General features: G+C 26.1%; 2 protein-coding genes across 5 annotated transcripts; both read right to left on the reverse strand.

Annotated features, from left to right (window-relative positions):
- Nucleotides 1–857: 857 nt before the first annotated feature.
- LOC112597291 (tRNA pseudouridine synthase A) lies at nucleotides 858–11,472 on the reverse strand. 4 transcript variants are annotated; one of them, XM_025343262.1, is made up of 7 exons: nucleotides 11,283–11,472; nucleotides 3,164–3,362; nucleotides 2,937–3,103; nucleotides 2,091–2,358; nucleotides 1,898–1,998; nucleotides 1,530–1,830; nucleotides 858–1,269 (listed from the first exon to the last, which is right to left on the reverse strand). In XM_025343262.1, exons 2-7 carry the CDS (start codon nucleotides 3,319–3,321, stop codon nucleotides 1,029–1,031), a joined length of 1,236 nt encoding a protein of 411 aa, XP_025199047.1. In that variant the 5' UTR covers nucleotides 3,322–3,362; nucleotides 11,283–11,472; the 3' UTR covers nucleotides 858–1,028. The 4 variants fall into 4 exon arrangements, with proteins under 4 accessions (XP_025199047.1, XP_025199046.1, XP_025199044.1 ...); XM_025343261.1 differs by lacking the exon at nucleotides 11,283–11,472 and adding an exon at nucleotides 3,582–3,788; XM_025343259.1 differs by lacking the exon at nucleotides 11,283–11,472 and adding an exon at nucleotides 3,457–3,788.
- Nucleotides 11,375–15,060, reverse strand: LOC112597292 (cyclic AMP-responsive element-binding protein 1). The gene is made up of 7 exons (XM_025343263.1): nucleotides 14,971–15,060; nucleotides 14,738–14,884; nucleotides 14,450–14,567; nucleotides 14,289–14,378; nucleotides 12,491–12,622; nucleotides 12,325–12,418; nucleotides 11,375–11,522 (listed from the first exon to the last, which is right to left on the reverse strand). The coding sequence occupies exons 1-7, from the start codon at nucleotides 15,058–15,060 to the stop codon at nucleotides 11,375–11,377; spliced, it is 819 nt and encodes a 272-aa protein (XP_025199048.1).
- Between the last annotated feature and the right edge of the window lie 656 nt (nucleotides 15,061–15,716).

Here is a 15,716-nt window from a genome sequence, read left to right on the forward strand (position 1 = left end):
AATCAAATAATCACAATGGTTAAAAGGTATGCCTTGTTGCATCCTTATAACCCAGGGTTTTAAATTTACTTAATTCTTAAAATTTCAAATAGCATAGACTATAGAGACATAACTATACTAAGTGGTTTATTTGAAAGTCTACAGGGACCATAGTATTATGCAAGTTAATGTTTATATCGTAGTAGACTACAAGAATTCAAAAAAATATTTAAGGAAAAATCAAGAGTTTTTTGCTGATTAATAGTTAGACAAATATAACAATTAAGACTAGTTCAGAGGAGAAGGAGAACAGTAGAATAATTGAAAAACATTTTGTATTCAAATATACTCGAAAATGTGCCAGAATATAAGAATAAGAATAAGAATTTAAAAGATATTCAGATCAATACATAAATACATATGCAAATCAAAAATTTAATTTTAAAACTCCGGAACTTAGTGATTTAAGTGATTTTTCTGTTATTTCAAATATAAATAAAATATTAGAGACACACAATTAAGTCCAATAGCAAATATAAAAAATTCAAATAGATGAATTGTGAAAAAAAAAATTACAAACATTATTTTACTATAATTTTTGTTTGTTAAAAGAAAAATCGAAGTGCAACAAAATGCCAAATCAATAAAAAGTCCTGATATTCAAAATGGGGAAAATACTGTTTTCAGATTCTATAAAATCTAAGAACTTTAGAATCAATAAAATTAATTCAATTACTATGAGTTAATTTTATAAAATTAATGTTTTTAATTAATTATTAAATTATCAATTACTGATACCATTAATCCAAATGATTAATGTTCAAGTAATTTTAATTTTATTTGTTTCACCATACTAAAGTTGATAGAAAATAACTAAATAATTAAATATTTTTTTTATTGTTATTATTATCATTAATAGTTCGACATATAGTTGAATTGTACTTTCGTTCAAATCATATGCTTCCATTCATTAATACAATTTTTATACATAAATATTAAAATCTATACTAGTATAAATGTAATACACTCCTTCCCCTTAAATTCAAAATTTAATTTTTTTCTGAACTCATTGCTTGAGCAGCATCTGCAAGTGTTGAAAGATTATCAGGTGGTACTTCTGTATTTGTATCATTAATAGAATGCTGTTCTTCTTTTTCGATTAATTCAGCTGCAGCCTGTAAAGATGCTAATCCTGGACTATTTATTTCATTGACATCTGTTCGCATGTGGCGGTGCTCTGTACGTACTTCAAATGTATGTAATGGTAGCTGTTCAAGCCATAATTGCATACTAGAAAAAAGACTTAAGGTTTGTTTACATATGATAATAATTAATATTTTTTTGTGATATATAGTTGTCGCATATTGAAATAGATTAAAGGGATATTCAAGTATTTCTATAGCACTATAACAAATTAACTATTTATTTAATTTTACACATAATTTATAATTGTGATGAATAGCATTCATTATAATATTTTAAAGCCTAAAATCTAGACTAGTTATTTAATAATAATTTAAAAATTAAATAATATTTTTGTCAAAGGATACGAGCTTTCTTCTTTTTCTACTTTGATAATGGTTGGTAGTATATATTTAGCTCTAAATTCAGATACTTGATCATTAAGCTCAACAAAATCTAAACGCTCATGCATACCATCATTACCAAATTTTTCATTATATTTATCATAATGCACTTCTTCTAATACCAAGCCTAAACCTGGAGCAATAGGTAAATCAAGACGATCAGGTTGCCATGAGCGTTCTATCACATCATGTTTGGCTACACCTCGGCAAATAGCAATAATAACACCAACCATTTTACGAATCTGATGAAGCATAAAACTTTGTCCTAAAACCAAATAAAATAAAATATATTAACACTCATTCAAATAACAAAATATTATCCTAAAATTTACCTCTAACATACAATGATATTAATTCAACACCATCTTTTTCAAATGGTTTATCACAACTAAAACTAACCATGTACCTTTGCGCACTTGGATCACCAGGTTTTCTGAAAATAATCAAATCCAAATTTATAATTGTTAACATATTAAGTATTCATAAATTAAAAAAATTGTTTAATTTATTATCTTTTGAATTTACTTTTTAGAAGTGTAGTTATGATAGTTGTGGCACCCTAAGAAACTCTTAACAATTTCATTTATTCTATCAATAACAATGGCATCAATCCGATAATTAAAATCAATTGTAGCTTCTGCTGGTGCAAAAGCAAAAGTTGGACATGTGTATGAATATGTTCGTCCATCACAGGAATTTTTACTGTTGAAACCTTTGGTTACTCTTCTGATATCTAGAACTCTGATTTGCTCTGGTAATGCTGAATTAATAACTTGTTTATCTACTTCTTCGGCTGAAATGATAAGAAATATACAATTTAAAAATAAATTTAAATTTAATATAATTTCAATAGTTAAAATCAGCATATTAGACTAAAGCACTAAAAAAAAAACATACTTATAAAAATAAAAATATAATTTTTTTAATTAAAATGTATCCTCTGAGTTTATATTATAGTTTTAATTTTTAAAATATAGTCAGGATGTACTAAATTTTATTCTAAAGCAATCATTTTTATAATGCATTACCGATATATTAATTATTGAATTACATAATATATAATTAAATACTTGCATTCATAACAAAATTGAAAAACAAAAATTGATAAAAATTTCTGCATGAAACAATAATATTATGTAACATGTACTATATAAATTTTTCAGTTAAAACTTGCAATTAAATTAAAAATTCCTTTAGTCTCAAGAACTGTTTAGTATTTTTAAATTATATACATTTGTTAGCAATACCAACGTCATCATAATAAAGTAGTTTATGTTTTACAAGAACAAGTATTCCATAAAAACATTCATTAACATAAGTAGGGTGGTAAGTTGTTACAGATAATGTTGTAAAATATTAAAAATAACTTACGTAATAAAAGTGAAATTATTTGTCGCAGAGCAGATACACCTTTGTCAGTTCTAGCAGCACGCTGAAAATGCATGGTTTGAATTTGTTCGAAACCTTCATCGGTAATTAAGTTCTTTGATTTTAATGCAAGCAACAATTCTTCTTCAACTGTTTTTGTCCCCTTGTTTCTACAAGTAACATAAATATTAATTAAATAATACCATTTACAAATATTATTTTATAATTACCTCTGTAAACCCAAATATCCTTGTCCAGAGTATGCCAATAATATGGCACATTTTTTTCTTTTGACCCTGGGTTCTATGCATAATTTTTTACTAGCAATATTCTCATCATCCTCTGAAAGTGAATGCTTCTGATTAATTATCGGATCAGACACCATCATGTGAGCAGAGAATCGAGTTGTTCCAAAAAATGTTCGACAGGCTAGTATAACAATAAACAAAATAGGAATAATAATACAACTCTATACCTATATCATTTATGTTTATAAAACCCTACAATACCTATTACTGTGTACCTGAATTTATAGGCAACAAGGCTTTAAGTAAATGACGAGTGGACAATACCATTTAGCGCAGTTTATTTCACTTTTGAAAATTACGAAAATTACAATAAGTATGTAATAAGATGTTTTTGATTTACCTAACAATATTTTAATATGCAAGTTTTAACAACCGAGCATCGGCTAGCCCCAGAGCGTTTCATCAACTTTTAAACTTTCTGACAAATTGGCAAGATTGCGCGTTCGTGATAATACAATTCGCCGAATACACCATATTCATAATTTAAAGTAGTTAATAGAAAAGTCATCAAAATTTAATATTACAATAAACATTCTAAACCTTACACATGCTTAATACAAAAAATGCTGCTTTTATACGGGGGGGAATTAAAAAATGTGAAAATTATATTTCGTGACAACCGGTTACCGCGTTACTGGTAACGCGCAATGTATAACTGTCCGAACCATGTTTCTCGAACAACCGGTTAAGACGTGGCAAAGTATATATTTTACATGCTGTGGTTTGCGGCGGCAGCCGGTAACCACAATTTATTATTTAGTAATAAATATTTTACTATTTTTTCTTGTTATATTTTAATATTTCCACCAGAGCAGCGGCACTGACAACTACCTAGACAATCGAATTCTCTCCCACCACAAAGTTGTGAGCGAACCTCCACAAATTAAACCATTAAATATATTCTAGGTTTAAGTTTAAGTAATTTATTTAATCTTTGAATTTTTAAAATTAACTATAGAAGCCACAAAATTAAGTATATGGCCATATTTATGAAAGTTAAATGGATGTTTTATTGAAGAACGAAACTCTTTAAATTTTAATCTACAATAATATCGTAACAAAAATAAAATAAGTCAGTATTTATGTTTAAAAAGATTTAACAAGGTAGGTATTCAGTAAATTCGCGTTCTTCAAAATCTTACTGTTTGAGCACTACTACTGTTTCTTGTTGTGATTTTACAATCGTTTAAACTTTTCAGGTATAGTTAATTAAATATATGCAACCATTTGAAAAAACAATAAGATGATTAATAAATCAAAACGTGTTATTATAAATTAAAATAATTAACTCAATCTTTGTTACAATACATTAAATAAATTCTAAAAATGTATGTTTTACAATAGACAATTTTGATTTACCTACACAAAAATATAAACGAATAAGACATGATTTAAATAAATATCTTATTAACTGGATTAAATAAAAAATAAAAATAAATTCATTAAAAATAAAATGTACCTAAATAAACCTAAGTAATATAAAATGTAACTTTCGGACCACATGTCAACGTGAACACTTAGTGTGTTTGTTAAAAATGTATCAATATAATTATTTATTGATATCTACTAGGTATTTGCTTTTGCGTATAAGATTAATAATTCTTAATAAGTACTAAATCTGTCAGCATATGAGGATTAAGAGGATTACAAACAGTAAATAATTTAAATCAAAAAAATATACCAATCTTTTGTCAATAATACCAATAGACTTAATTAGAAGATTATACTTATGAAAATTGATGATATTATGAATTGAATAAAATTTAATTTAATTTAACTTCAGTAAATTTGGTTTTGATATTGAAAATTTTTAGCATTTTAAACATCAATTATTCGAAATTTAAATTTTAAAGTTAGGCCTAATAAATCTCAATTTGACATATTATTAAAATTAAAACATTTTTATAGAATTAAATTAATTTTTAAAAATCTCTACACCTTATAAAGTAATTCTGTCTATCCGTTCATAAGTAGAATTGAAAAGTCAAAAAGTACATACAAAATACAAATTATCATAATATGTTATATTTTATTGTGACTTCAGACTTGTATAGTTGTATATACATACCTACTATTTATTTTACATTTTATAAAAAGTTATATAGATCACTTGCTACACACATATTCAAAACATCTTCCATAAACGAACATGAAATAATTTTTTATTAAACTTCTAAAAAATTGACCGGTCGTATAATTTGACGATTATTTGAATACTAATCCAATACTAAACATAATTGCAGCGGAAGACTTAAAATCAATATAATGGGTTTAGAGCATTTTTTAGATTATTATTCCGTTTGACGAGACCTTTAGAATATTAACTATTAAATATTGGTTCTTAAAATATTACGTATGTTTGTATATTATATAAAATATAATTAAATATTTATCGACTATCGTCTATTCTATTTATTGTGGGGTTATGGCTATGAGAATAAATGAATCATTTTTTTTATACCATTAGTTATTAAATTAAACTATATTAAAAATCTGAGTATGAAATATAATATAATAAAAATTTTAATCTAGCGATATATTTTAAAACCATTCAAACAATTAAGCATATATTATTTTTAATTTATTACAAATTGTTTAGCAGGACGAGTGGCTGATCCTATGTCACGGATTTACCCACACTGTATTTCTAAGCTAAATAATTATAAAAAAGCATCCTTACTTCGTATAATGGAATAAGAGCTCAGCCTCCCATCACTTATTTAAAAGGAATTATATATTGTCAAAGTTTGATGGTAATATTATTTACATTTGTTAAAAAATAGGAATTTTATTCGCAGTTAACAGTCAACTGTGAATATATCATGGCTACAGTGAAAAATATTTTAAATACGTGCCGATAGATAGAATAGGTACCTTTAATAATGCAGGACATAGACCATAATTTATTAAATATAACCTATGTGTGTCTATAATTAGAAATAAACAGAATTTTATAAAGCAACAAGTTTTAAATACCTATATTTATTATTTATAGTGTATAGTGTATACTGTAGTGTGGTCATCACCTATATGTAATAAATAATGACATAATGGACAATTTTGGATATTTATAATTTGTTTATGGATAATAAATGTTCAAATGAGATTTGGCTAATTCAGGATGATAGTAGACATCTAACAACTAATTTATAAAAATAGTAATCATAAGACCTTTATGCTAGTAGATACGGTTACCATAATGTACGGATTCCAACCAGATGACAGCCCGGATTTTAAACATCCGTCTACAAAGGTAAATGTAAAACACAGATATTTAAGTGCAAACAGTTATGTCATGTGTCAGATCTGTGTATTGCACTTTGTATAAAATGTGTATGTAATTTTTATTTTTGTTTAATTTTTTTCTCAAAACGTCACGATAGGTGAGACCTCTTTATCATCATGGCTACAGCTCCCTCAAAAAATTTGACTATTCTACGCCAATGATGGTAAGTCCACGCATGCATCAATGTGATATTTAAAAGTATTTCTATCTACTAAATATAATTGTTTTTTATTCATACAAGTAGATGGTATAACAAATACATTATCATGCAAGTATGTATTATTTCTAAAAATAAATTTTTTGGTGCACCATGAAGTCAGGGCTATGACCTAGTCTGAAATAAGGCCTTTGGTCAATGACAAAGAAAAATCGACAAAACTATGATGTAGTAATTTGAATTTCCTTTCATACCCATATTTATACAAATAAAAAAAACAACTGGTTATATCTTATAGACTAAAAGATATAGGTTAAATATTTTTATTTAAGTAAAAATGTAAAACATGACGTTTTTTTTTGTAAATAAATTTGCAATATTATCAGGATTTATTATTTTATAGGTTTTATAGGATACGACGATTAATTTAACCAATTGGGAGCAATTAAACAACAGCTTCATGGGAAGAAAACTATAAGGAAATTGGACAATGCTGGGACTAGACTTGACAAATTGAACATTTAGCCGGCGCGTGAAAATTGCGGACTAAGATACTATAATATTAGTTTCTAATGAAAATCGAGCTGGATTTTTTTATTTTATTTGCAATAGACGCTATCGGCAATAATTAATCAATACGTTTGGACTTTCTGCTTTCGACGGTCATCGTGCCACACATTTAGCGCAATAAAAATAGGATTAACGATTTTATTGTATTCATTATTATAAATTTCATTGATGTACCAAACAATATTCACAAACCCTAATATAAAAAAATGTATAACCAAGTTTTATTTAACATTTTTAGGTTGGAGCAGATATAAATTCGCCCGAGGTTATCTTTTAGGTTGTTAACTCAGCTCAGAAATCACAGGTAGGTATAATAAAAAAAATTGAATGTTAACTTTACTAGGTCTAATCAATTTTACTGAGAAAAATGTATTAAACACGTCACAATTTAATTTGAAAGACAAAAATAATGAACAACTTACCGATATTTTATTGTGGAAAATTCGATGTTTAAATATTATAATTAAACATCGAGACAAATTATTTTTGGAGAATATTCTCCTTGTGGTGTTCTCTAGGTAATGCCAAATGAATTTCAAAAATATTACAAGGTGTTGCTAGTTATTGATAAAAGAAAATCAAGCATGTTTTTTATTTAAACCAAGGTCACGAATTAATTATGTTACCTGAAAAAAATCAGGGTCGAGTTTACAATCGCCCTTAGGTTGAAAATATAACAATGACACACTAATATTTTGGGTAGGTTAGATTATTAAAGTTATTTTTTTTCATGAATAATTTTAGAAATAAATTTATCATAATTACTGGATCGAAAAATTACTATGTGAATCTTAATTATCCTGTAGGTCTATGAATATAAGAAGTTCAAATACATGTTTAACACTTAAACACTCGGATAAGGCACTATTTGAATACAATAAAATTGTTTTGATCGTCTTGCACGGTTAACGTGGTTATAGATCATTGTTAGCCCTCTGAAGTCTTAACAAATTGATTTAGATTCATTTTAAAATCTACATAAGTCATAAATACATAATACATTACTAACCGGTTTTTATTTGTTTGAATGACCGTGAACTATTTGATATTAATTATGTGCTGCTATCTATGAAATTTAATTCTAATCAATCGATTTATTATTTAATATGAATAAAAACACGTCTAAAACGACCAAAACCGGGTTGATCACACGGTTTATATAGAATAAAGTGAAATAACGTCAAAACAACTGTCCAACGTATATAAGGCGTAAGTACAAAACGTAAGAATCGGTCAATACTAAGCTACGAAATAAATTTAATCTATCCATGCTTTCTGTATTTCTTTACCTAATATATCAAAACACTAATCTACTCTATTGCCCAATATCAATTTTAACTTTTTGTTGCGATTTTGAACAGTTGGTAGGTACTTTTAACTTTACCCGAAAATTGTCCACGATTTGTTGTATACATTCTAAATTGTAGAAAACAATCGTAAATATTATAATGCCTACACGATGAGGAATTGATTTGTTGAGATTAGACGGATTTCACATACACATTTATAAGTTATGACGTATCGTGATTAATAACAATATTATAAGTCACTAAACGACGTCATGCTATGCTATATCGATTGCCAAAAAGTTCAGTCATTTTTAACATGTTAAAAATACAATATTGGTTAACTGGAGTAGTCTAGTCCTCTACGAGTATTGTGAAATATTGGTGTTTTTCTGGTTTTTAAAAGGGTAAATTGTTCGAATAAAAATATTTCACCTGAAACAATGAATTGATGATTTGAACAAGTAAATAGGTAGTACTTAATGTATTAATCATTGGCATTACTAAATCGTTGTCGCACTAAGTGGCTTTATGATAAAACAATTTTATGCAATATTTATATTTATAATAATAACTAATCTAAAAAATACTAAGACTCATCATTGAATCCTAGGTACTACAGATTTTTGACAACATTAAATCAGAAAATTATTTATTCAGATGAAAGTATCATAAAATATAATTGAGCTACATAACTGTTAATTGATATGTATAACAAATATATTATATAAAATAATATTTTTTCATAGTATGTAAATAATTTACATACATATTTGGTAAAATTTTGAATTAATTAATGATAATATGTTTATCAATACCCACAATTGGACAAAATTGAAACATTTAATATTTAAAAAATGATTAAACAATGTTTGAAATTTTAATTCTACTTGACAAACAAAGGCAAACGCAGGAATAAGTTGTAAAAAATATATATTATTGTTGCAAGAAATTTTGAAATAAATGAACATAATGTTTTTTTTTTTGGTGTTCTAATTATTTCTAAGAGGATTAACTTTTTGCCCTGTGTTCACCATTGCCGATAAAAATAACATTTTATTTGAACCGATGAAAAAATACTAATAAAACCATATAGGATTACAAAAAATAATAATTATACAAGTTTATAAGTAGATATACCATAACAACATTATCCCTTTATCTAAACAAAGATAAAACAAATTAAGAATAACAAAATAAACAAAGAATAAATTATAATATAAATTAGTTATCTATTTAACAAATTTAGAATAAATAATCAAAAATCTGTTTGATAAAAAATAGTTAATAGCTTCATTATCTTTGGTTTGTTTTCAAATTTCAGATTAAAGTTCAACCATCTAGTCTACATTTATAATAACAGTTAAACAAAATCTAACTATTTTAAACTTTAACGGATATTATTTTTTTTTTTTATTATTAAAATAGTATTAAAAATATTTATTATCATATTATATATAAATATATACATGAAACATGATTATCGATTATACACCATACACAATATTTAACAAATTCATAATATATTCATAAATAATCTTTTTTCTAATAGACAACAAATTTACATTAAAAAAATTACATTTTTATGCTCAATTTACATTTAAAAATAATAATAAAACAATTCTAAAAATAACTATATACACTAAACAAATTAAAAATATCTATTTTCTACGAAAATATTTTATTGTTCCGTTTTAACATTTATACCGAGATATATTTATATAATATAGAATATGTATACAGAAAGAGGTCTTCAACATTTGATAAATGGTAGTCAATTCCAATATTAACATCAAACAGGGGATAATTATGAATTAATTTATAGATCCCAAATTTTATTCAGATAAAAAATAATTTTAACAACTTGGAGATAAGCAATCAATTTAAGTCTCACTATTGTGGAACATTGTCATTATTTAGGCTGTTTCAGCATAATGCTTAAGTATAAATAAAAACTTACTTTTATTTTACACATAGATGAATCAATTTAAATAATTAAATCAATCTCTATTTTTGAAACATTAATTTTATTTCCCCTGTAAAATATTATTTTTTTAACACCCTTTTTTTAACAAACTGTAAAACTCATGAGTTTATGTCTATAAAATAAAATTATGGCAAATATCAATGCTTAAAAAAATGGTAAATACATCCAAATACATAAAACAAACCAACCTATTTATATATTCTCATATATATATATATATATCATCTATATAATATATACCTATATCTTAAATCGAAATAACCATACAGGTAACTTAATATTTTGAGAATTGTATGTATAAAAAATAGTCCATTCAATTATCATAACCAAACCTGGATAGTACATTTTAACAAGTAAATTTAAGGAAAAAAAAAAATAATTTAAATTTAAACAAACCCCATGGTTACCACATAAATTCTTTTGTTTGATACTTAAAAAAAAAATTAGCTAACACTAATTGTAAAAAGAAACTTTTTAGTTTCAAATTTCATAATATAAAATTATGTAACTGCATAGATAATATAAAAGCTCATGATTTCTTTGAAAACATATGAACAAAAATTACTGTGATGTCGTGTAGCAGACAATTATGCACTAAAATAATCGTTTACACGGAATTGGCCACCTATTTACTGCACAATTGACCCTTTAACTAATTTCTTGGATTTTAACAAAAATAAACCATTTTTTAAAAATTACTTAATTCCAAAAACATTACCAAAAGATTAAAACATATTAAGTTAAAATGAGCTTACAAGATTTTTGAAAATATCACGTAAAGCATGCAATTTTGGTCATGACTGGTACTTTGTTTTCTCTTTTAAATTTGAAAGTTCAAAAACTATGTCTATTCAGTCTTTGTTTGGCAATAAAGTTCTTTTAGGGCTTTTAACTCTTCAATAAGTGCTTTATTCTGATTTTCTAAAACAGATACTCGGTTTTCCAAGCATTTAATATATTCTTTCTTTTTCCGTCTACATTCTCTTGCTGCTTCCCTATAAAATAATATAATATATAATTACATTAACAATAATATATTAAACAAGGTACATATTTATTTGCTTCCTAAGTTACTTAGCTAACTTAACAAGAAAACATGATGACTATATTTGAATTTACTTTAAACATTAAGCAACATTAAGATTTACTATAATTATAAAATACCAAATAATTAGTTCTTTTATATTATTATATAATAAATATTAAAAACATGGCACCAGTCCAATATTTACGTATTATCTATGAGTAATAAATGAGACCCTTTATTTATAGATAAATAATAATTTTAATGTTGATTTTTTTATCATGGGTACAACATTAGAATATCTTTATAAAAATTATTCAGACAATGAAAAAAACACGAGATTAACTTTTACAAGTCTAAAATATATTTCATATAAACACAAAATAATGATAATAATAATAATTGTACTAAAATCCTGAATAATAAAGAGTAAAATGTATATTAAAAGAATGTAACATACATATTAAGTAATAATAAATTTCTTTAAGGTATTTGAATGCTTATGCGAAATTCAGAAACAATAAAAAATAAAAGTAAACAGTGTGTCTATGTTATCAGTTGTGATACTTAAAAAGGAGTAGAGGATCTCTTCACCGAACAAGGAAACTATGTATGATAAAATCTTGACGTGAAAAATACTTTGACAACATAAAATTTGACTAAGAATATGTTTGATAAACATAAGCGATTATTTAATAATTCACTATAGGTTGCACATTGGAACAGTACAAAATATATTAATCATTATGTAGTGTACTAATTAATTTAATTACCTATTTTTTAATAGCCTCATTTCACGTTTTTTAACTTGATCTTCAGGTACCAAAGAACTTGTATTCAAAGTAGAACTCCCTCCTTGGGTAACAACTAAAAAATAATTATAAACATATTTAAATAGCACTAATTTAGACTGTTAGTATTGGTGTTTAACAATTTTACCAGGTACAAAAAATTGTCCATCCTGACTTGCATATTGCAATATGGTACCACCAGTAGAAGTTGCATTTGACATTGTTAATGTTGGCATGTTATGCATTTCACCTTGGCTATTTAACTGAATTGATGCAGGAACTAAAATATAAATAACAATTATTAACATAAACCAATAAATCAAAATTGTCTAGTAATAGTTTAAAATACATAAATATTAAGAGCTTCTACAATTTATTGTATAAACTATACATATAACAAAAAAATTATATTTTAATAAAATAATTTATTTTTAATAATTTAAACAGTATATTATTATAATATGTAGGGTTTAGATTTAAAATCTAATACTTTTATTGCATATAAATGAAATTTATTAAATTTCTGAAGTAATCAATTTTATTTTTCCTTTTTTCGTATTTTAAATTAAATTATTTAGATATTATTATAATAATTTTGTATATATTTATATTACAAATCGATAGAACATGAATAAATTACATAATCAATGTTATGTTTAGAATAATAGATACTAAAAAGACAGTGCCCACTGTGTTATTATTGCTGATTGATATCATATCAATAAAGTACTTGTCAGAACTTGTTAAGAGTTTATCAAAGTATCTATATTACCTATAGAATTTCTTATTAAATGTGTTTCTAATGAAGAAATTTTATATCAGTTTGCAGTCATCAAATGACATAATTGGTAATGAATAATCAATCAATAGTAACATAATATATTTTATTTATAAAATTAATTATTTATTTTTGCATTTCTTCATAATTCAAGTTTTTTTTTATATATTATTTATATTTAATTAAAATTTTTTTTATGATGTAATATTTCATTAATGTTTGTTTAAAATCATTTATTAATAACTATATGTGTTATATGTGTATTACATATTCAAACTAAGTTTAGTAAGTACAGTATTTATGTCATGTATTTAACATGTTTATTATGTTTTTTAACTCAGAATGAAAGTGAGTATTGACTCATAATACATACATCTATAATAGAACCACTCATAATTCTCTATGTTAAATACAACACTATTAAATGATAAATACTGTATAAAATTTAAGAAAACCTATTAATACCATATCATTAGTAATTATGTTTAGAATGTAATAATGTTTTTTAATTTAATATGATAACTGTTAAGTGATAATGCAACGACAGCTGTAGCCTACTCAACACTTAAATATAATGTCTGCTATTTTGTAATATGATCTAATGGAATGTTTTAAAAACAGTTTACTATTACTACTTAAAAATCACAATAATAAAAAAATTAAGTATTTTTTAAATTATAATTAACTCTAATAAAATTAACAGTGATATGGATTTTAATAAAAGTAAATTATTTTAGTTAAGAAAATTTTTATTGACAGTTAAGTGTTTTATATTAAATGATTAAATTGTTTGAAAAATATTTAAATGTGTCATGACACAAATATGGTTTTAAAAATGGATTAATATTGTTTTGTACAACTTTTTTAAAATACATATAGTGTATATCTATTGTAGATTTGTATTATCATAATTATTTACTACATACTAAATATATTTATTACTTTTATGGTAATTTCACACTAATAAAACAATAATAATTTAATGTCTTTTATTTTTTATCAATAAAATTAAAATTAATTTGTGTTTATTTGTAGGTATAAAAATAAATACGCTTTAAGCCTATCATTCTATAACTTATAGTAGATTAAAACTCGACTAATCAAATTCAAACTATCTATACATTATGATATAATATAATACTAAGTAGTTATAAATACACCAACTTACCAGTTTGGTAATGAGCAGACAGTGAATTTGAAGATAATTCGCTGTCAAGATTTGAATCGCAATCTGAACCAGATGATTCAACTTTTCCGCCTAAACGGAAAATGTAATAGTAATTATTTAATATGTTTGGAAACATACAACACGCGGATAGATCAAACAACCTGCGATATCATTTAAAATCTTCCGATAAGACGGCCTTCTTGTTAAGGCATCGTGGCGTCCTCTCTTGGGGCTATCCTCGTTTGCTGATAAGCTTTCATCACTACCAGCTTCAACAACCTTGAAAAATATCAAGAGACGTAATTATATTATACTTTAATAAGCCAACAACAGATAACAAAATAATAAATAACAATCTCATACAAACACATTCAATTTATAACATTTCAATAGGAAGAAATCATTATCATTATTATTGTTATTAATTGGACAATATAAAAATATACTACTACCTGAAGAGTTTGTATATTTCCTTGAGGAGTTTGTATAACTGAATTCGGTTTGCTTAACAATATAACGTTGCCTTTGGTGAGCATGGTGCCTTGTGTTGCAGTCTGGATGACTGACTGTTGGTTTGCCTGAATCACTGAGTGCACCTGTTAACAGTTATTTACCAATATGAGAAAGACAAATACAGACCATTAGTTTACATAGATAATGCTGTTTGACGTAGATGACTTACTGACGTGACGACAATTGGACTGCCGGTACCCTGCGAGACGAGGGCATCAACTGAGCCGCCGGTCCCATTTTCTTCTACCATACCGTCCATAACACGATAAAATCGTCGTTACGTCCTATGCAAACGAATAAAACTTGATCATGGCGCGGACAAACCGTTAGGGTTGAAGGTGGCAGTGTAAAGGCCTACCACGACCACAGCGGTGCAGGGATGATTGCCGCGCGCGTGTAAGAACATACACGATAATAACTAATAAGTATTACTGTAAATACGATAGTATCGTCCGGTGTCCGGCCACCGGTAGAAACGCGAAATAAAAATACTATACTTTCGAATTTTCGATTTGTTTACGAAATTTTAATCTGTTTTTTGACGTCGCAGGCCTGTCTCCGCGGGTATCCGACATCGACTGCGTCCGTGTGTTGCTCGGCGGGTAGTAGGGGTAAACAACGAAAATAAATAGTGTCTCGACCACAATAATAATAAACCGACGGCGACGGTGATAACGCGAGCGGATGATTGTAAAATTTCGCGGGTCGACAGTCGCAATAATAATATTGTAATCTACGTCGCCGGACAGCGGCGGCAGACGGACGTCGCGAACGGAACATCGCGGCACGTAGCATGTTATGATAAAAAATCGTTATTAATCAAATCAAACACGATTTTCGTACTGCCGGAGGAGTACGCGCGATCCGCGGAGATTTCGTTGCCGGACGGGAACCACGAAAAACGGCGAAACGACG

The sequence above is a fragment of the Melanaphis sacchari genome, unplaced genomic scaffold, assembly GCF_002803265.2.
Source record: "Melanaphis sacchari strain LSU unplaced genomic scaffold, SCAv2.0 Contig40_pilon_pilon, whole genome shotgun sequence".
NCBI lineage: Eukaryota > Metazoa > Arthropoda > Insecta > Hemiptera > Aphididae > Melanaphis > Melanaphis sacchari.